Source organism: Xiphias gladius, chromosome 22 (genome assembly GCF_016859285.1).
Source record: "Xiphias gladius isolate SHS-SW01 ecotype Sanya breed wild chromosome 22, ASM1685928v1, whole genome shotgun sequence".
Classification (NCBI taxonomy): domain Eukaryota; kingdom Metazoa; phylum Chordata; class Actinopteri; order Istiophoriformes; family Xiphiidae; genus Xiphias; species Xiphias gladius.
Genome location: NC_053421.1, coordinates 18970548 through 18990992, shown reverse-complemented (window position 1 = coordinate 18990992; position 20445 = coordinate 18970548). Strand labels below are relative to the sequence as shown.

General features: G+C 39.3%; 3 protein-coding genes across 7 annotated transcripts; all 3 read left to right on the top strand.

Annotated features, from left to right (window-relative positions):
- Nucleotides 1-178: 178 nt before the first annotated feature.
- On the top strand, nt 179-8305 carry si:ch1073-90m23.1 (rap1 GTPase-activating protein 2). 5 transcript variants are annotated; one of them, XM_040117521.1, is made up of 20 exons: nt 179-350; nt 2577-2660; nt 2836-2868; nt 3000-3090; nt 3298-3333; nt 3463-3510; nt 3688-3885; nt 4000-4097; nt 4372-4450; nt 5020-5073; nt 5169-5252; nt 5364-5464; nt 5554-5683; nt 5821-5982; nt 6458-6547; nt 6982-7068; nt 7183-7338; nt 7432-7515; nt 7595-7614; nt 7716-8305. In XM_040117521.1, exons 1-20 carry the CDS (start codon nt 229-231, stop codon nt 7804-7806), a joined length of 1848 nt encoding a protein of 615 aa, XP_039973455.1. In that variant the 5' UTR covers nt 179-228; the 3' UTR covers nt 7807-8305. The 5 variants fall into 5 exon arrangements, with proteins under 5 accessions (XP_039973455.1, XP_039973454.1, XP_039973453.1 ...); XM_040117520.1 differs by having other exon boundaries at nt 2550-2660; nt 6458-6529; XM_040117519.1 differs by having other exon boundaries at nt 2550-2660.
- A 1563-nt stretch (nt 8306-9868) lies between these two features.
- LOC120784126 (glutathione S-transferase kappa 1-like) lies at nt 9869-13657 on the top strand. The gene is made up of 8 exons (XM_040117630.1): nt 9869-10095; nt 10203-10305; nt 10400-10481; nt 10587-10715; nt 11755-11900; nt 12000-12116; nt 12211-12304; nt 12650-13657. The coding sequence occupies exons 2-8, from the start codon at nt 10237-10239 to the stop codon at nt 12697-12699; spliced, it is 687 nt and encodes a 228-aa protein (XP_039973564.1). The 5' UTR covers nt 9869-10095; nt 10203-10236; the 3' UTR covers nt 12700-13657.
- Nucleotides 13658-14103: 446 nt separating this feature from the next.
- On the top strand, nt 14104-20434 carry styk1b (serine/threonine/tyrosine kinase 1b). Its single transcript, XM_040117575.1, is given in 12 exon segments — nt 14104-14582; nt 15533-15597; nt 15797-15967; nt 17077-17227; nt 17229-17392; nt 17505-17649; nt 17651-17684; nt 17821-17895; nt 18443-18651; nt 18821-18861; nt 19364-19460; nt 19589-20434. Coding segments are annotated over 11 exon segments (1335 nt in total). The 5' UTR covers nt 14104-14582; nt 15533-15542; the 3' UTR covers nt 19782-20434.
- Nucleotides 20435-20445: the final 11 nt, after the last annotated feature.

Below are 20445 nucleotides of genomic sequence, written 5' to 3'. Positions count from 1 at the left end.
ACTTACTGACAGCAATTTAAACAGGCGTACTTTGTATTCAACTTGCAGGTGGTTGGCATAAATTGCAGCTGAATGTTGTCAGTAGTCAACTGAGATCATTTGAGTTAACACATGATTGACTGTTGTTTACTTCTTGAGGGTTAATCGTATGTCATGTATCAGTGTTCACATACCATGATGCTTTCTGCCATGCTCTCGGTTAGGATGTCGTCTGCCTGCAGCGACTGAATGAGCATCTCATCCACCACCAGCTGTTTACAGAGAACAGCAGAGCGTCTCCGAAGAGCCTGTCTGTCCCGCTCCAGCATGCCACACTCCAACATTTTGCTAACAAACTGCTTACAGGACAGGTAACAAGACACATGAACTTCCATTACAACAAAGCACAGGGTAAACCACAGTCTAACGAGGTGACAGGCAATGTCATCAACTCCAATGTCTCGCTTCAGTATTGTTTTACCCTTTACTGGTACTGGGTTCTCTCACTCGGACATGTCGCTAACTAATTAACTGCAGGTTACACATGCATTACTGTTATCTTATCATAACATTATTCTTTTTAAAAACGGCAAGCAAGTTAACGTTATATTTACAGGTAACTTGAACGGTGGTGGCTAATTTCAAATGCTAACTTGCTAGCTAGCTAACCTCGGCTGTACCTTTTTTTTCCTGCATTAAAGGGAACGAAACGTAATTCCTTCTAGTCCTTACGCTTACTGTTCTTCTGTTTCTGCAACGGAGTACGAATATGTCCAGAAAAACTACAGCAAAATGTCGACGTGTTTCACACTATTTCACGTAAATTAACGACATCGCGTTCTCGCTGAACAAACCAACTTCCGCGGGTACTCAGGGCTGCAATTAGAGGGGGAGGGGCTACAAAACCGTCGTTCTGGATCAGGACCAATGGCAGCACAAAGATTTTTGAGTGGCGTTTCAAGTTGCCAATCGCCTGGCTTCTTACAGGCGGTCGCCACCTACTGTGAAACTACTGTAAAATATTGGATTTAAGGGCGTTTTGAATTCGAATCTGTTTTCTGTAAATAAATGACCAATTGATAAGGAGTGCTTTGAAGACAGGCACAAACAGCTCTCTAATAGTGGGCCATGTAACAAGAGGAGCATGGTCTGTTATTGGCTAGAAAGAAAGAAAAGGAGTGGGATTCAAAATAATATTTCCATTCATGATAGTAGGTGGGATCATGGCTCAAAAACAAACAAACATTTAAATTTAGATGTGTAATTAACAGTACAGGAACGTAACTAAAACATTTACTTAAGTCAAATTTTGGAGTACTCATACTTTACCTCAGTATTTCGATTTTAAGATTAAATAAAGAAAGAAATGGTAAAAATAAATCAATAAATACATGGTATCTTTATTTGCGGCATTTTCACACTGAAAGTGGTGTAACAAATTATTAAAAAGTTTCTGTCAAAAGTGTTATAACAGCTTACAAGAAAACAGATTTAGATTTATCTGGTGATCCTTTGGAGGGGGCCCGACCCCTAGGTTGGGAGCCACCAGCCCCTAAATATCTAACACTATATAGTATAGTTAAAACTTGATCCAACTAGACACACTACAACAGCAAAATACCACTTATATATTAAAGCATCCTAATCTGACAATTTAATATGTCATAAAATAACATTAATTGGGAGCAATTTTCTGCAGAACAAGTACTTTTACTTGTAAGTGTAAGTACATTTTGCTTATGAAACCTACTTTTACTTAAGTAGGATTTTAATTGAGGGACTATTACTTGTAATCGAGTATTTTTACATTGTGGTATTTGTACTGTTGCTTAAGGAAAAGATCTGAGTAGTTTTTCCACTCCTGGTTAAAAGATATATGATAAATAGCTTTTTTAAAGGTTGTAAGTAGGGCAAAAAGTGAGGGATTTTTACTTTTATCCTTTACTATAGTCTGAAACTTCACTTTCTAATTGATAAATACAGGTTCTACATACCTCTTTTACAAACCGTATAAACATTATTTAATTAAGATTCACAGTTAATAGAAATAATGTAATTTGCATCCATTGAGACAACATTTAAATGTGCACACCCCACCTGTCTCTTTCTTTTTGTCTTCACCTCTCTCTCTCTTGCTCTCCTGAGGCCTACTTCACCCTCCCCTGCTGTCTATCTTCTCACTCTCACTGTGTGTGCTGTCAATAATTGATGATCTTTACTGACTCAAAGGGTAAATTACCCGGGAGAAAATGTCTCACCCATTTCTTTCTTTATTTACAAGTCTATCTTCCAGCTCAGTCATTCTGAGAGAACACCACAAGTGTTTATCCGAGCACAAGGAATTACTGCATGAAGCATCCTGACTATGTCCGCTTTATAGTTTGTGATGGCTGCTTCACCTGCGACCATGAGTGGGTTAATGCTGCCTGCCTGCCGGTCTGGCTGACAGCAGGAAACAGGGGAGGAAAGGGAAACTTAAATGAGTGAGAGGCAGGGGGCAGGGAGGAGGAGGAGTGACAGAATGATGAGTGAATTAATTTAACCTTAGCCAGCCCTGATTTACGCGGCAGCAAACTGGGATGTACAAACACACACAGTGACACCAAAGCCACGGAGAGAGAAAAGAGGAATGACATGTCCTTCTCCAGAAAGAGAAGTTTCACTTTTGGGGCATATGGAGGGTGAGTAAAAACACTATATGTCTCATATAAGGACTTACACTCTGTACAAATAGTCAAATGAGTAGCTACAAATGCTGAATCAGTAACATTATTTTTTAGATATGCATTAAGTAATCTTGTCGGTTTAAGACCATTTGTTTTCCCCTCTGAGTAGTCCTCACTTCCTTGTTTACAGTGTGGACAGATTCATGTGTGGGGATGAGACAAGGTGAGGTTTTATTTTCCATTGTGTTGCAGCTGTTTGTGACCTAACATTCAAGCTTTATTGTATACTTTAAGAACTGAATGAGACGCAATGAATTTTGCTCTCTTGTTGTGCAAATTAACCTGTTGCTGCAGAAATGAATCTGCAGAAGACAACATACTGGAGATCCTGGACTCTCCTGACAGTGAGAGCAAGCCATTCCTCCCTGCCAGCAGCAACCAGAGGGTGATATTGTTATCATGTTCAGCAATCACCTTCCCTCTTATTCCAATGAAATATATATAATGTATTTCCATTTACTGTGTTTCTGAGAAGTCAGTTTTCATTTGCTGCTGAGTCGTTTGTCATGTTCCTCTTCCTCACTATGATTCTCCTTCCCTTTCTCTCTCTATGCATTTCTGTCTGACATCTGCTGCCTGTTTTTCATATCAGGACACAGAGCTGTTTGAAATCATTGAAAAGCTGCAGGTGAGACACAATACGATTGCTTTTATGTTGTGTGTGTGTGTGTGTGTGTGTGTGTGTGTGTGTGCCTGTGTGTTTGTGTCCATGCCTGAGCACCAGAACGTTCTCATCATTGTTCCTTTTGTCTATCAGGCCAGCAGGATTGAGGAGCAGCGGTGTGAATTCCCTCTGCCTCTGAAGGTTAGTCTTCAATCGGATAATTAAAAGCAGAATGCTGACTCTATATACGGGCATGATCCCATGTGTGTGTGTTGACATTGACCTTTTCATGATCACTACAGCGTTTATTTCCCCAAACAATGAACAAGACAGGCCCTCATCAGCATTATCAGGTGCTCCTTTGTGTCTGTTTTTTAGTCTCAGCTTTTAACAATAGGTGGAGAACTGCCACTCATTCTCCCTTCAAAGTTGGGAGGCTACTGGATTGACCCCCCACTGGAGAGGCTTGTAGATGTGAGTCCCACCTCTTCCCACTATGGCCTTGATCCAGGGCAATACAACATCATGGAAAGAGATGGAGAGGCTAAAGTCTACCACAAGTTCTTCCGATCAAGGGTTGGTAGAATTCATATAAATCTTTGTCTAGATAAATAAATTCACTTATTTTCAAACTAAGTGTATAAATAGTAATTTTGAAATCTCAAGGAATATATCACTTTGCCCTTGTAGCACCATCACTCATTCACAGCAGTGGATCCATTTTTGGGGCCGCTGGTTCTCTCTGTGTGTTTGGAGGAAGAGGAGAATAAGCTACGGGTGATACTAAGGTTGAGCTCTTTGGCCATTTTAGCCGACTATGACACAATTTCTGTATATGCTCTGCAGCAATAAACCAAAAGCGTTTCTCAGATCATTGTCCCCCTTCACTCAGAAATGTGTTTTCCTTATTGTTACCTCACTAAGAGGTGGAAGACACAAATCATCATTTAAAGCAGTGTATATTTATACGTCTTAAAACATGTCTAAAGGGGATCTTTACATTTTCTTTGAATGTCAATTACCAGCAGCTGCATCACAGAATATTTATATTTTCTCCCACAGAATGAAGGAGTGCTCTTTGCATGGAGTTTTCACTGTGTTTCTCTTCCCGAACATCCCATCTGCTGTTGAATTAGCAAAGGTACCGAACTACTTATTCTGATGGAAAAAGTATTCAGATGTAATACCGAAGTAAACATGGCAATATCCCACTTTAAAAATACTCAGGAACTAAGTACAGAAGTATTACCAGAGTATCATGAGTAAAAGTTCTCATAGTTGTTTTTATTTATGAATTATATTATGGATTATTTTTATTGATGCATTAACGTGTATGAAGCATTTAAATTGTTGTAGTTGGTCGACATGGAGCTAATTTGAACAACTTTATATACTTTGGGGAAGTTAAAATTTATAATAATCCATCATATTTGATAAACTTATCATATGTTTTGTATCGAAATAATAAAAAAAGAATTATAATCTGCAATGTAACTAGTAACTGGAGTAATGGAGTAAGAAGTTCAGTATTTTCCTTTGAAAAGTAGTGAAGTAGAAGTATAAAGTTGCATAAAATAGGAGTACACTTGTAAAGTGTCTCAAAATTGTGCTTCAGGCCAGTGCTTGACTAAATGTACATGGATACTTTCAGTCACTGGTAGATGGCTAATGAAGAGATGTCTATAAAGTCAAATTCTATTCTTTCTTTAGATGCTCTGCGACAAAGTGACTGTCTCAAAGTTTGAAGTGGTCAGCTACCTCAAGGTAATGCTCTAAAATTACTAATAACTACAAAAAAAAAAGGCCCCTTTAATTTAGATGAATCTTCTCAAAGCCAATCTCCCTTTCTCATCGCTCAGGCTCCAGAACTCATAACCGCATTCGATGAGCACAGTGTGTCTTCGAATTTCAAGTTTGGCATTTTGTACCAAAAGGATGGGCAGGTAAGGACTGGTGCTTTACTTCACAATGTCCTGCGTTTTTATAAAAACGACTGAAATGTGGCACCATATCATGACTACTCCCTCTCAGACACCATCCATCTCTCCATCTAGTTCACTGAGGAGGACATACTCAGTAACACTGACGAAAGCGAAGAATTTAAGGAGTTCCTCTCCATTTTGGGAGAGACAATTCAGCTGCAAGGCTTTACCCGGTAAAGCATGATGGTGTTGTTTAGTTGCAGAAATGCCAATCGCAGTGTGTAAGATCACACGATTTCTTCTCGTCACTCCCTTTCCTCAGGTTCAGGGGAGGACTGGATGTGTGTCATGGTCAGACAGGAAGTGAAGCAGTCTTCACTTCCTTTCATGGAAGAGAAATCATGTTCCATGTCGCAACTAAACTGCCTTTCACAGAGGGCGACCCGCAGCAGGTCAGATTCTGTGTGGATCTCAATCGGTTTTTGCGCTGATGATTCATAACTCTGTCTCTTTGAGAATACTTTGGGGACAAGTTACTTGAGCAGACACTGACACAAATTTTTCTCCCTCTCCTCATCATCCTACACAGTTACAGAGAAAAAGACACATTGGTAATGACATTGTAGCTTTGGTCTACCAGGAGGGCCAAACCCCTTTTCTGTCTGATGTCATCAAGTCTCACTTCCTGCACTGTTACCTGGTGGTCCGGAGGATTCGGAAAGGGGAGGAGACAGGTGGAGCTGTTTACCAGGTGAGTTAAAAAAAACAGACCAGGCTGAATTTATCATCCCTATCAAGAAATGTGGCGGGAGTAGAGTTCACTGAATTCCTTGTTTATTAAAAAGAAGTCTACAGCCCAAGGGATCCTGGATTTTTGAGGCAGATGCCGATATTGCTATTTGAGACTTCAATAAAACCTACAATATGTCAGATAATATTCATTCATTTAAGATAAACAATCAGCATGAAAAACTTTTTCTTTTAAAGGAGACCTTAAATTTGGAATTTTGATCAACATATGTACTTATTGAGGACATTTTATAGTAGAAAAATAAACCTCCCCACAGTTACCTGGTGGGAAAACTATACAGTGGAATGTTTTGTTATTTATTAGATGACATACTGTATATACTGATACAGATCTGGGATGAGCTAATATTGGCTCTTAATATCAGCGCAGCCAGTTTATTAGTTATGTTCTAACGGTTTTTTTCTCCTCTTCACAGGTGTCTGCCACAGCCAGAGATGATGTTCCTCCTTTTGGTCCAGTCATCCCAGATCCTCCTGTCTTCACAGATGTAAGAAACTATGCCAAGGTGCCACTGAGTCAGCTGATTGTCTTGATACTTCAAAAAGCCAAATTAGAATTTTCGACATATTTTCCTTCGTTGTCGATCTTTGAGTTGGCATTTCAGCCACTTCTATTGTTCATTCTGGCTCTGTCTTACTGGGACACTTGAACAGTCTGCTGTGAAAAAGGCCTATTGTCTAATGTGCTTTCATACCTTTGTCTTATCATCTAGTCTTCCTCAGGTTTTTACACTCTCTTCTGTTTTGCCTGCCTGCCTGCCTGCCTACGCCCCTTGTCTTGTTAATAAACCTTGCTTTAACGGTCCAGTAAACCTTGTTTTTTCTCCACCTTTGCTGCCTGTGAACATTTGAATCCATGCTTTTCTGCCCTGAATTGCTACAGTTTAATACATTTTTGAGATACATCACAAGTCTTGGTTTCCTCTGTCCTGTCTTTTAGCATTCTGTCTTGAGAGAATTTCTTCTGACCAAGCTTATCAATGCAGAGATTTCCAGCTATAAGGCTGAGCGCTTCAGGAGATTAGAGGTAGGGGGGAAAACAGCACAACACCTGTGTTTTAACTGTATTAATGTTTGATTGTGAGTATTTATCTCTCTGCCCTGTGTGCTCCCCTTTCCCTCTCCCACTTTTTTTACGAAGCTCCGGACTCGTTCCTCGCTCCTTGAGAGCTTGCAGGCTGAGCTCTCCACCCGTTCCCAGTGCATGACGGGGGCTCCATCTCTGTCTGCACTCACCTCTTCTGAAAGCATACGGGGGGTGTCAGAGGGGAGTGGAGGATTCATTGAAAACTTTAAGGTGAACGTTGGCCTCCCTCGTCTTTGAAGTTTCAGAAACTCTCGCATTCACTATTTTAAATTTATAATTTTACCTTCTAATTTCTTTTATTAGAGAGCCATCCGAGTGCGGAGCCATTCTTTGGAGACTCCTGGGGTACCCAGGAAGACTCTCGGCAGTACATCACAGAAGCCAAAGGTTAAAATCTACAATGAGATGGAAGATGTTTGACTGAATAACGGCTTGAACTAATAACCTTTTCTAACTTTCTTTACAGACAGAGAAAGATGGAGAGAGGTAAGACTCATGACAACAGGTGCAAAATGTATCCTTCGTACAGGTTGATTAAATAATATGGAAAAGTAAGACAGAGTTATACTGTTTTCCCTGGTTTTCAGTGACAAATCTCCAGGACTTCTTTCTTGTCCCGCTGACGGTTTGGGACCAGCTGAACTCAAAGATCAAGCATGTCCTCAAGGGGAGACATAAAAGGAAATATGAACTTGTAGATTTTAAACATAAATATGCATATAGACATTGATAGCCTATATGGTCACTACTATATTATCCAGGTGGATGACTACTATGTAAATAGTGTGTAAAAGTAAATAGTATTTCTGAGAATATGCATATTTGACTGTCATAGTAGTGATATTGTATATTACTAAAAATCTTTAAATTGTATTTGAGTGAAATATACAACATATAAAACTGCCAAGAAAGACTTAAAGAAAACAAGTTCACTGCTCTGTTATCAAATATGACAAATTTTACTTGTGTCTGTGTGTGTGTGTGTGTATATTATCAGGAAATCAGTTGTACTTCAATGATGGCTATAAGGACAGCTGAGGGGGAGGAGACAGAGGTGGGGGAACAGCAGCAGAAATTAAATAAAAAAGATGGGTTTAATGATACCGGTATAACACGATCAGTACTTTGTAGAAGCCAGTTGATGAACAAACATGACGAACTAACACGTTAGAAGAAGAATGGCCTGTTGAATTTACAATACATCTTCACAGTTCCATTACTTCCAGTACCTCTCTGGTTATTTATGTAACTCTGTTGCAGACATTAAAGCAGAAATCTTAGCTGTTTTTCTGCATGGGCAATAGTACAAAGCTATATTATACATATATATGGTATTTATATCCACAGAAAATCATCATACATAGACTAGAAATTTAATTTGTAATTGTTCACATATTACAAAGACTGCATAGCACAGGTTAGAGTATACTGAGATTCCTTTATGTCCCCGACCGTATATGTGTGGAAGCCAGTGAGGATTCGGATATACTGATACTGCAGTCACTTAAATTCCAAGTTCCACTGAGTAAAACTGTTATTAAAGGTCACATTCAAAGTAAAAAGTCTTACAAGTATATTGGGATGATAATGTAACAGAACTGCATCTGTAAAAAATACAAAAGTACTGTATATTGGTACTGTCAGAAAACAGGGCAGGGACTCAGAAGGAGGTGGACATCATTACCCATCTGAGGCAAACAATCTCCTCTACACAAGCAAATACTTCATAAAATAGGTAATGAGACAACTGGAGTGTGCCAGCCAGAATCAATTAAACATGTGCTGCTACTACAGTGCAATGAATTTAGTCTCTATGATGAGGAGTCAAGGAGACAAGCAGTAGAGGAAGAAGTATTCAAATCTTTTACCTGTGTAAAAATACTCCGTTACAAGTAAAAGTCTGCAAAAGTTAAAAAAAAAAAAAAAAATTGGAAAAGAAATATACTAAATGACATAATTAGAATAGTATTACTTGTGCTGTAATATATAAGCTGCTTTTCTTTTTTTCTTTAAGCCTCTTGCAGCAAATTTGTGATTTGTGACCTTGGGCGATCTAAATAAAATTTGACTTGAATCTGACCTGACCTGACTGTGTAAAATCTTAACCTTCAAAATAACTAGTAACTTACAGATGTGAAATAAATGTGTTAAAATACGCTCAGCTGGCAGTCTATTAGGTACACCTAGCTAAAGCCATATTGCAGTCTAATACAACGGACCTGCACTGAATCCTACCCTCATGAAGGTTTGTAATGTTTCTATTATTCTGTCCACCCCGTTTATCAGTGACGGTAGACGTATATACGGGTTGGACAAAATTAATAGAAACACCTGTCCTTATAAAACAATACAGTTCAACAGCAACGCAAACTGCGGCCTCCAAAATGATCATCAGGTTGAATCAGCTTAAACACAAACCGATCATTATAGCCTTCATGCACGTAGTATTTATTGTACAGCTGTTGTATTAGACTGCATTAGTTCTAGTTAGGTGTACCTAAAAAAAACTGCCAACTGAGTGCATTATAAATACCTATATGAAGGATTCAATGGAATGTAGTGGAGTAGACGCATAATGTAGAAGCACCTTAAAATTTAACTTAACTTAAAACTTGACTTAAAAGGAAAAAAGCTTATCGGAGAAAACTAGTCTTTTTCTAACGCGTCAAACTCCAGTCCAGTAGGTGGCGGTAACACACCTGTACGCTGTCTCGCCAATAGGAGGAAGAATAAGAATAATAATTAGAAGAGAAAGACGAAGAAGGAAAATGGTGATTGTAGTTGCAGTTGTCACAGATGAGGGCGGTAATGTGCGTAGCTAACTGTAGCTAACTTAAAAATGTGTCTAATTAAATAAATGGTAACGACGGTTCTCGCTAAAGTTTGTTGAAACCGACAAAGGGGATGTGTGTTGACATATTTCACTGGAATTGACCGTAAACATTACAGCGAGCAGCCCTCTCTCAGGTCAGTTGAACTTTGACACACTGTGCGGTGCAGTGCCTTGAGCCCGCTTGCGATCAAAAGAGACTATTAACACTTTACATATCAGTTAACATACGCTCTGGGTAAAGCCTAGTGTTACTGCGGTCAAAAGTAGGACCGAAGATGACCTCCAGGAAAGTAGTCGAATTGTTCTACGATGTGGTTTCTCCATACTCTTGGCTTGGCTTTGAGGTTTGTGCCTTTTTTTTGTATAAAGTCAGCTTCAATAACACAACCTGGGATCTGGTAGAAATTGAGCTTTACACGGGTAATTTTGTCTTTACAGGTCATGTGTCGCTACAGAGAGTTGTGGAACATAGAGCTCAAACTGCGCCCTGCATTTCTGGGTGGCGTCATGCAAGGATCAGGTGACTAAAGACTCGGCACCCGTCAACTGTTGCAGGGGATGTTGCACGTTCATTATCCATTGTTAGCGCTGTCAGTATTCGCGTCCTGTTTATCTCTCATGACAGGCAACAAGCCTCCTGGTCTGGTTCCAAACAAATTCATGTACATGACCAAGGATCTGGACCGCTTGGCAGGGTATTTCAGTGTTCCCTTGCAGGCTCCAGCTGACCCCTTTGAGGCCATGTTCAAAAAAGGTACATACAGGCAGGATCTGATGGAATCAGTACTCTAAAGGGTATTGATTAGACCAAGGCTGGGTTAACCTGCACTGGGGCCCTGGAGCATAAATGAGCTGCTGGGCCTCCATTAACTCCCACTCCTCCTCTTCTCTGTTCATACCTGACTTTTTTTTTTACCTTGCTCCAGGTTTGCTGTGTGGTAATTTGACTAAACACACATTTATTTATTAATATGCACCATGTATGCACAATATCAGCTAAAATATTGACAGTCTTAGAAGCAGATTTTGAGCAGAACTACAAAAATTAATCTATCAGTCGATTGACAGAAAACTGATCTGCAACTATTTTGATCATCGATTAATTGTGTTAGTCATTCCTTAAGTGAAAATGCAGAGTATATGCCTGTTCTCAAATTTGAGGATTTGATGCTTTTCATTGTCATTTTTGATAGTAAGCTCGATATCTTTGAGGTTTGGACTGTTGGCCAAATAAAACAAGCTCCCATAGCCTAAAATCACAGTTTAACAGACATGTTTCACTATTTTCTGACATGTTAAAGACAGAATTATTGATAAATAAATTGAGGAAAAAATGGCAGACTAATCGATTATGAGAATAATCATTAGTTTCAGTTCCAAAACAGGACCCCTCAATAAGACAGGGCCTCAAGATAGGGTATTAAAGCAGGATCCCCCATAAAGCCTCATTAATTGATTTTTTTTTCTTTTTTTTTTTCTATAGCCACTGGGGGGCACTTGAACAAGCTTTAACACAACACTGACATACAGTATTATCAGATTATATAGTTGTTATGGCAGACAGTTGCTGCAGACACAGAGCAACATTTGCACTCATTTGGAGTTGGGTTTCTGGCTACCTGATGAAATAAAAGTACAATCAACCAAATTGTTGCCACATAGTGATTCTGGAACTTGGGACTTGGCCCCGTAGTTAATCCAGCCTTGCACATGACAGTAGTGGTACTTTTTCTTTATTGTGCAAAGCTAATAATACATTGAGTTTCAGGTCTTCTACTATTGTCTTTTCCTAGGCTCCCTGTCTGCAATGCGATTTGTGGCAGCTGTTCAAGAGAGGGAAAAGGGTGGAGACAAACAGGTGGAGCAGGTGTCCCGGGAGCTCTGGAGAAGGATCTGGAGCGAGGATAAAGACATCACTGAACCTGCATCACTGTCTGAGGTACCAACCTATCCAGCCTGGTTGCATTTAAAAAGATTAAGAAGCACTATTTATGTAATTCTGTCACAGTATTACCTTTGGGTTTTTTTTTTTTTGTAGGCAGCAAAGAAAGCAGGTTTGTCTGACAGTGAAATAAAAGACATGCTGGAGCTGTCCACCTCAAAGGAGATCAAAGAAAAGCTGAAAAGCACAACACAGGATGCACTTGATTTTGGGGTCAGTTGTCCTGCAGCTCTGCTTGTGGTGTCAGGCAAGAGAGACAAGATATAAGTATGTAACAAACGAAATCTCTCCTAATGGCTCTTTCCAGGCATTTGGCTTTCCCATGCTGGTGTGTCATGTTGATGGAAAGCCAGAGATGTTTTTTGGATGTGACAGATTTGAGCTCATGGCCCACTGCATTGGTGAGAATACTATTGTACCGTGCATCATTCACAAACACACATAATGTAAAAGTCACAAGATAAAGGTTAAAATGACGATGTCTTAATCTGCTGTTGCACTACCTTAAGTCACCCTTGATCAGAGAGAATCAGATAAATCCCTAAAATGTAAACATACTGCTTTAGACAGACTGGAGACATAGATACTTTTGTTTAGACACTGATAAGCATTTGACAACTTGACAAACTGTGTTAGGACTTTTTTCTTTTGTTTCTGTGGTTTGTGCGTAGATCAGCATCTCATTAGCAATGCAAGCTGAAGTTGTCTGAGATTCTTTCCCAATCTCGTCTTATTCTCTGTTACAGGGGAGAAGTGGCTGGGACCTCAGCCCAGAAAATCAGCTGCCAAGCTGTGAAATGGAAGCTATCTTCAGACATGTGCTCAAAGATTCTTCCCAATTTAAGGATGTCTTTGATTTTCTCTAATACTTCTAATAAAAAATTCATATTTTGTATGATGTGCCTTCTGAAACCAAGCAGCAGATTTCCACTGACAAAATAATAACAATAACAAAATAAATACTGTAACATACCATTATACCACGTAACATGTGCCAATTAAAAAAGGGTTACAAATTCCTGGTGTTCTTTTCTCTGGAAATACACGGTTTCCAAGAAGGATTTGGTCGTTTAATTTCTAAACTACACAAAAATGTACATCTGTGGCACATGGTTGTCAGTAATCTTGTGTTTGTAACCTCTATTTTTAGCTTAATTTGAAAATACAAATAGTTTTCTAAAATGTCATTTGGTATCTGCATTCTGTATTAAATGTAAAGAGGGATTAGATTTTAAAGTCAGCAAACCCGTTTTTCCCTTATCTTTAAATCAGGTATATACCATACTAAATACATCAATCTTACTTCAAGCTCTTAAAGTAATTTAAAATACTTTTTTGACACATTATAAATCTGTCTTTGGCTGAGTGGTTACCTCACAGCAAGACGGGCCTGAGTTTAAACCCACTGGCAGGCAAGCAGAGACTTTTCTGTGTGGGTTTCATCCCCACAGTCCAAACACACATAGGTTAGGTTGATTGGAAACTAAATTGCCCATAGGTATGAGTGTGTGTTTTTTTTCTGTCTGTGTTAACTTTGTGGTTGACTGACAACCTGTCCCTCCACTTTCCCAATGTGACCTGGGACACCCTTCAGTCGCTGCGACACTAAACAGGATGTGGGTATAGAGAATGGATGGGTGGATTACACCTTTTGTAATCAGATGACTTTCAAATGACATAAAAAAACAAATGAATTATAAATCAAAATGGTCAATTTTGGTTGAGGAATATAAATAAAAGGTGGTTGAGAAGTGTGCCTCGCCTCTCTGCCTGTTGTATTTTGCCGAAACATGAGGTAATATTAGTAATAGTATATTTTCCAGTTTTTATAATTACTGTTATTGGCCCAAAATGGAGGGCTAGCATTTGTTTCAGGTTTACACTCAATATTCTTTATTTCTTCTCCCTGTTTCCCTGTTTTTATTTATCTGCGGTAGAGAAGAGCCTGTGACATGACATGAAATTACATTATCTGAAGTGACAGCATACTATGTATATAGTTTTCATGGTGTGGGAATACGTATGTATATTTGATACCTTTAGCTGGAAAGAAATGCAGTTTATCATTGCTGACTAAATACTCCAGAGATTGCAGAGCATGTCATACGAGTTCCCGGGCAATGAGGGCCAAACGTGGTTAACAAAAGGCTGGAGACTAAAAAAATGACAAGGAGCGGTAGGACGAGTTTCCCTAAACAAAGAGGAGAAAGGCAGAGCTAGAGGTAGGGGACATATGTCGGCTTCAAAAGACAAAGCCAGACTGTGGTAGAGCCAGCTGTAAGAAAAGGCAGTGAATGGCTGTGGATTACCATACACCTGATTTCAATGTGGTGCATCACCACTCAAACTGAGGGGTGAACAGAGACAGAAAGGAGGAAAAAGGAAGAGGTAAATAGCAGAAGAGAGGGATACGGAGCAGGTGAGGAGGGTGGAGTTAAGAAAACACTGAAGGTGGAACGTAGACAAACAGAGAGCAGCACTTTGATCCCCTGAGCCTGACATATCACCTGAGAAAAACAACACAATGAAGAGCTGAACAGAACAGCTGAACCTAGACTCCACGTTCAGCTGTGAGGATGTATTAAACGTGCCTGATTGTGTGAAGGAGGGAAACATGAGCCTGCAATAACAGGATCTAACATTTTCTGTGGGATTTAAAAGACAACTGAAGGAGCGGAGGTACGATTTTGTTCACTGTTCTTTGAGACATGTAATACGCTGTTAAGGTACCTGTGAGGAAGATTGAGCTGGTGTTTTTATGCGTGATGTTAATTTTATAAAAGCTTTAAGTGTGTATCTCTCTCTGGGCTCACTCTTTCTGTGATAACCAAGACATTTTTTGTCATTGGTTTGGCCTCCGGGTGTGTAGAACAACACTACCATTTAAGTGTCAAAAAAATGCAGAAGGACAGGTTTAGACAGCTTCGATTAGACGTAAAAGGGTGATCATGGGGTTTGAAGTGTTTCCCTGTGTTGCTGCAGTGTCATTTCTGTTCCTATGCAGGCAGCTGTGAATTCAGACATACAGGATAAAGATTCTTCAGTGAGATGATACACTTTTTTTCTGTATACAGCTTTGGTGAAGGGTGTGTATTCTGGTTAAACCAGCTCGTATAATATTACTTCATCAAACTGACCAACGATAGAGGTCTGTGCTGTAAGTCCAAGAAGACCAAGGCTCTGTGTTACAACAGAAGATACAGTGAAGTGTCAGAGTTTTTATTCTGATTACCAGAGAGGAAATTTTTGGCAAACTTCAGACAATGTGATAAGTTCCTCGTCTCAATTACATATTTGCTCAGACACCTTCTCATACTGGTTACCTGCAAGAGTCATGTTACCATTCACGGATTCAGCCCCAGAGACAGAGTGGGGTTCAGGACTACCACAGTCACTTTGTTTGTTGTTTTTAAGCATGTTCATCAATTTGTTTATCCACACTTAAAGGCTTAAATGGTTTTTTTAAAATAGAAAATATCACGAAGCCATTAAATAACAGCTGTAAGCATATGGAAATACTAGAAACCCACTATAAATATGAACTTTGACTGTGCGAACAGTGCATGAGGAATGGACAAAAGTTAATAAAACATTCTCAGCAGCATTTCTTTAATCCCGTCTCTTTTTAGATTTGACAGGATGTCTTCATTATCAGAAGCAGACTTCCACTGCAAACATGGAGATACAATCTGTGGTAAGTTTTATCAGCAGAGATAGAACTGGCCTGGTCTGACCATTAGAGGCCTAGATGTTCACTCAAGTCAACAGATGAACAAACATACCAGCACATACTGTACAAACATGTCTGCTATGCTACTGTGGGATCAGTTAAGCAAAGACTTGCTGGATGATTATAAAGGGCGATGTTTCCCTGTATCTGTTCCTGTTTGCAGAGATCCGCGTCTATGAGCAGGAGTTGATCATAGTGCCCATATTGCTGCTGGCCAGCTTCCTGGTCACTCTGGTCTTCATTTTACTGCTGCACTTTTGTCCCGAGAAAGTCGATCGGATCCGTCCACAGGCCTCAAAGTCAGCCTCCAGGAGAGTGCTGCATGGTATTGATGGTAAGACACTGGAGCCGACATGGTAGTTAGCCTAGGTTAAAAGTAATTAAATCATATCAGCCAGGTCTTAGTGAAGACTGTATGCTTCAAGTTTTCAGGAGGTGTAGTGAGATATGTACAGTTGGCTGCAAAGCCGTGATCAGATGGGACGTTTTATATTGTTTCTTGCACTACAAAATCTTTTTTAAGTGATATTTGTTAACCCCCCCCCCCCCCCCCCAATATTTAAATGGTGTTTGCTTTCACACATTATTCTTTAAAATTCCGTGTAAATAAATTAAACTAAAATGCAAAAGTAATCACCTCCTTGTTTCTATTAGGCTTTCAGAAATTATATTTTCTGTGACAAAATTGTGTTTTTCTTTTGCTGCTGTGGGAAGTGCAAATTTTAAATGCCATTTGGCAACACTATTTAGCATGTCCAAGCACCATATAAACATTTAATAAATGCTTTATAACACATTATAATGCAGTGGTAAGCCAATATAAGTATTTTATCAAGTATTTGTTAACAACTATAACCACCATAAATGGAGGCCCAAAGTATAATGCATGACAATATTATAATGATTGACAATATAGTAAAACATTCTTGTAATATTAAAAAATGTGTTTATAATTGTTGACAAAACACTGTACATTAACGAGCGATTAAAATGTCCTAATAGCTGCGTACAACTACATTAGTGTGTTATAAACCATTTATCAAATATTTGTATACTCCTTATAAATGCTAAACAGGGGGACTAATGCTATTTTTATTTTATATTTAAGATATTTTTATATTCATATAATCGATTTATTTATTTTGTTTATTGGATCAATTAGATCATCATTAGATTAAATAATTAGATCATAAACTGCAGAGAAGCATTCTGTTTTCATAAAGCAAAGAGATGACAGTTGTTCTAGACAGAGTTTTAGTATGCACTGTATAATATAAGTTACACCCCTGGGATCAATACTGGCTTCAATTAGGCATTTTTTTAAAACACTACACAAATACTAATCGTTCTATTTACCAATTCTCATGTAAATCCTTTTACTTATCCCAATAATAACTATTCTCTTTCTCCCTGTCTGTCTGTCTCTTCACTGTCTGTCCATAGCTCCACCAGGTATCAATGTCCTGGAGCATGAAAGCATTGCTCTGGACATGCCCAGTTCCTACTCCACCTTCCATCCTCCAAACACCTACTCCTCAAAAAACCTCTCCATTTCTGTGAGCGCACCCTCTCACCCCCCCCCCCCGCAGCAGCCCCTTCAAGCCCATTGTCCAGCCTAGGGAGTTGCCCCGCCAGAGGTTGCCCGAGTCCTTCAACCTGGTCACCCATCTTCCTGCTGCCTTCTCCCTGCGCACCGACTCTGTGTCCCTGTACAGGGCCCGTATGGAAAACAGGAATGTGGTACTGCGAGTGCTAAACGGTGAGATGGTTAAACCTGAATTTAGTGAGTTAAGTATCTCATTTGCAGGTCTTTCTCATCAGACTTTTGCAGCTACCGTGTTTCTTTACACTCTCATTTTTACCGTGTACAGACTCTGCTGATGCCACAGAAAGACACAGCTTCCTGGGTTTTGCATCCTTCCTCGCCCAGCTCGGTCCCCATCCCTTCCTGCCAGAACTCCTTGGAGTGGTCTCCCTGCGAGCTCCTCTGGTTACAGTTGTGGAGGAGCTGGAGAACAGACCTGCTCAGCTTCCTGTGGAGATGCCGACAGGTAGGAAGTGTGAGGTATATTTTTACAGAGGGTATACTACTCCGATGTGTGTCAACTCTAACATCAAACCATATAATTGAAGTAAAAAAGGCATTCAGATGACAAAGTATAACTTCTTTCTGTGTTTGCTTTTAAGGAACCCGTGGATCCTCCATGTGAGATGACTGAGAGAAGAATATTCACCATGGCCAAACAGGTGGCCTCAGCCCTGGTCAGCATGCTAATAACTATGTCCTCAGCTTTTTTAGGCCACATTTGACTTTCAAATCAGTGACATAACTCGGTCCTGAGACCTCAGCATTTTCCTGTTGACAGGATTTCCCACCTCTTTCATCATAACATGCACCATTAAAAAAAAAAAAAAAAATCATAAAATTTAGAAAAAATATCATTACTTTCAATTTGTGAAAAACAGTTTTGTGCATCAGGAGCTATACATACAAAAAAAAAAATTTTAAAGATTTTTTCAAAATTATTTTTTCAACAGTTCTAATGATCCCGTCCCTAAGGACCACAAATCAAATCAAATTAAACTACTTTTATACCCTTGGATTTCAATTTTTAATGATCTCTGCATTTAAATCTGTGGAACTGTCCCAGTATGCTGTCTTCAAACATTTTTCACGATGCAGATTCTGCTGTCCTTCGGGAGGACCTTGACACGTTTACTTTATATCAGCATAAGCTGGAGACGTGAAATGAACTGCACAGGCTTGTGTGTTTAATCCTGAGATGCCATTGTCTTGTTTCCCAATCAGGAGTTCCTTCACAGCAAGGATCTTCTCCATGGGAACATCCGTGCCCGCAGTGTACTGGTCAGCAAGGAGTTCACGGCCAAGCTTTGGGGTCTGCATGGGGTCTACACAAGGAAGAACCAGGGAGCTACTCAGAAAGATGATCCCAGCATGAAGAAGTGGCAGGCACCAGAGGTGTTAGCCAAAAGGCCTGCCAGTCAGAGCAGTGACATGTGAGTTCTTTTTATGCCTCTATGTATGCTGAAACTCTTATTAACTCATTAAAAGTTGCTATCAACTTCTTAGTGTAGGACATGAGATGACTGTTCTCCATCTTTATGATTAGGAACATTTACCTAATGGAAGACTAACCATTACTTGCCTATGTGTGTCCCTGTCTAGCTGGTCATTTGGCATCTTAATGTATGAAATGGCAACACTGGGTAAGTTCAACTGTAACTTTTAAGAAAACCGATTATTAATAATGGATTGACCTAGAAATTTATGTACTACATGTAGGACTATCTACCACTGGGGGTGGGCAACATAAATATACTGTATCGTGCGAGACCGAAAATATAAGTTTCTCAACACTGACATTTTCCCATACCATTTACACTCTTGCTCACTTTAATACAGTATCTCTGGTTGCATTAGGCAATTGTAGGCAATGTTGAAAATCAATAAACAGGACTACTTTATATCATTATTAGATTTTATCAGGATTTTTGTATCAATATGAAAAAGTAATCTGTAAGGTATTTAATTTCTGGATCAGCTAAAAAACAGACACGCCCATCTATCCATAAAGAGTTTCTCTATCGATTTTCCAGAAAATGTATTATATTACACAAAATGCATTGATATTGCACTGTAAAAGTATGTAGAGGATGTTATCCATATCCTCCACTCTTGCCTACTAAATTTTTGCTATTTTCTCTCCAGGTGAAGCTCCATTTGTCGAAATCTCAGTTAATGAACTTCTACAGTTTCATCAACGAGGGAAAAGCCTGAAGAAACCTCCCAACTGCTCTAACACACTGTGGGTATCCAGATAATGCACACCAAACCTGAAACAACTCACTGATTGCAGAAATTCTCTCATCAATAAATGTGCTCTAAAGTTCAGAATATTTTCTTTCTCTTTCTCTTTCTCTTTCTCTTTCGTAGGTACTCCATCATTAAGGGTTGCTGCCATTGGAAGGATCAAGATCGACCCTCCCTGGCTGACGTGAGCCGAAAGCTCCTCTCGGGAGAGAAGAGTGCCTCTGACAAACCTCTCAAGGTGTCTGGGACAATTAACATAGAGCAGTACCTGCAGGAAGCAGGATACGGGGAAACCAACAGCTACACTGTTTTCTGATCACTGCCTGTGCCAGCAAAATAAATTACACTTTTCTCAAATACACTAGTGGTGCACTTTTCCAACACATGTCTTTCAGGTGCAATAAAAGTGTTCCAGGCTCTGTGTAATAGTGCTTTGGGCACTGAAACTGTTCCTTTATTTTGTTATGTATTTTCATACTTCAGGTTTACGCAACCAAAATGAGGAAAACTTCTATATGTTAAATAAGTTATTTACTTATGGGAACCATTCATTTTACTCTAAGACCTCACTTGTGGGGAAAATACAACTAGTAATTTTGTAGTAGTGGACTTGAAGATATGTAAACTTGACCAATGTACAGCTGCTTCATTCTGAAATTGTAGTCGATACTGACAATATATGATGGTTTACAAATGTTTACAATCTCCAGCCAATGTATATTAAAAGATGTAATACATGTAATTACTACATTTTTGTATGATTCCATATTAGGCAGGGTTGTGGAAATGAAGGACACATTAATGCAATTAAGCTATTATTACACTCAATGTTTTCTTTATAAGCTCGGTTTATGTGGACAGACAGCTATGAGCAAGAAATGAGCTGAACTGTTTACATTTTGAATAAATAATGGTCACAAGGCCGTGAATGACCTTTTCTTTTTCAAGTGAATGTCACAGGGTAATAAAAGCATGCACAA

Coding starts and splice junctions, on each gene's coding strand:
- si:ch1073-90m23.1 (XM_040117519.1), top strand. CDS start 229: ATGAGCATCTCATCCACCACCAGCTGTTTACAGAGAACAGCAGAGCGT. Junction 3,886..3,999: donor ACAAGTTCTTCCGATCAAGG/GTTGGTAGAATT, acceptor TTGCCCTTGTAG/CACCATCACTCATTCACAGC. Junction 4,451..5,019: donor CTGCTGTTGAATTAGCAAAG/GTACCGAACTAC, acceptor TTCTTTCTTTAG/ATGCTCTGCGACAAAGTGAC.
- LOC120784126 (XM_040117630.1), top strand. CDS start 10,237: ATGACCTCCAGGAAAGTAGTCGAATTGTTCTACGATGTGGTTTCTCCA. Junction 10,482..10,586: donor TGGCGTCATGCAAGGATCAG/GTGACTAAAGAC, acceptor CTCTCATGACAG/GCAACAAGCCTCCTGGTCTG. Junction 12,117..12,210: donor AGGATGCACTTGATTTTGGG/GTCAGTTGTCCT, acceptor GGCTCTTTCCAG/GCATTTGGCTTTCCCATGCT.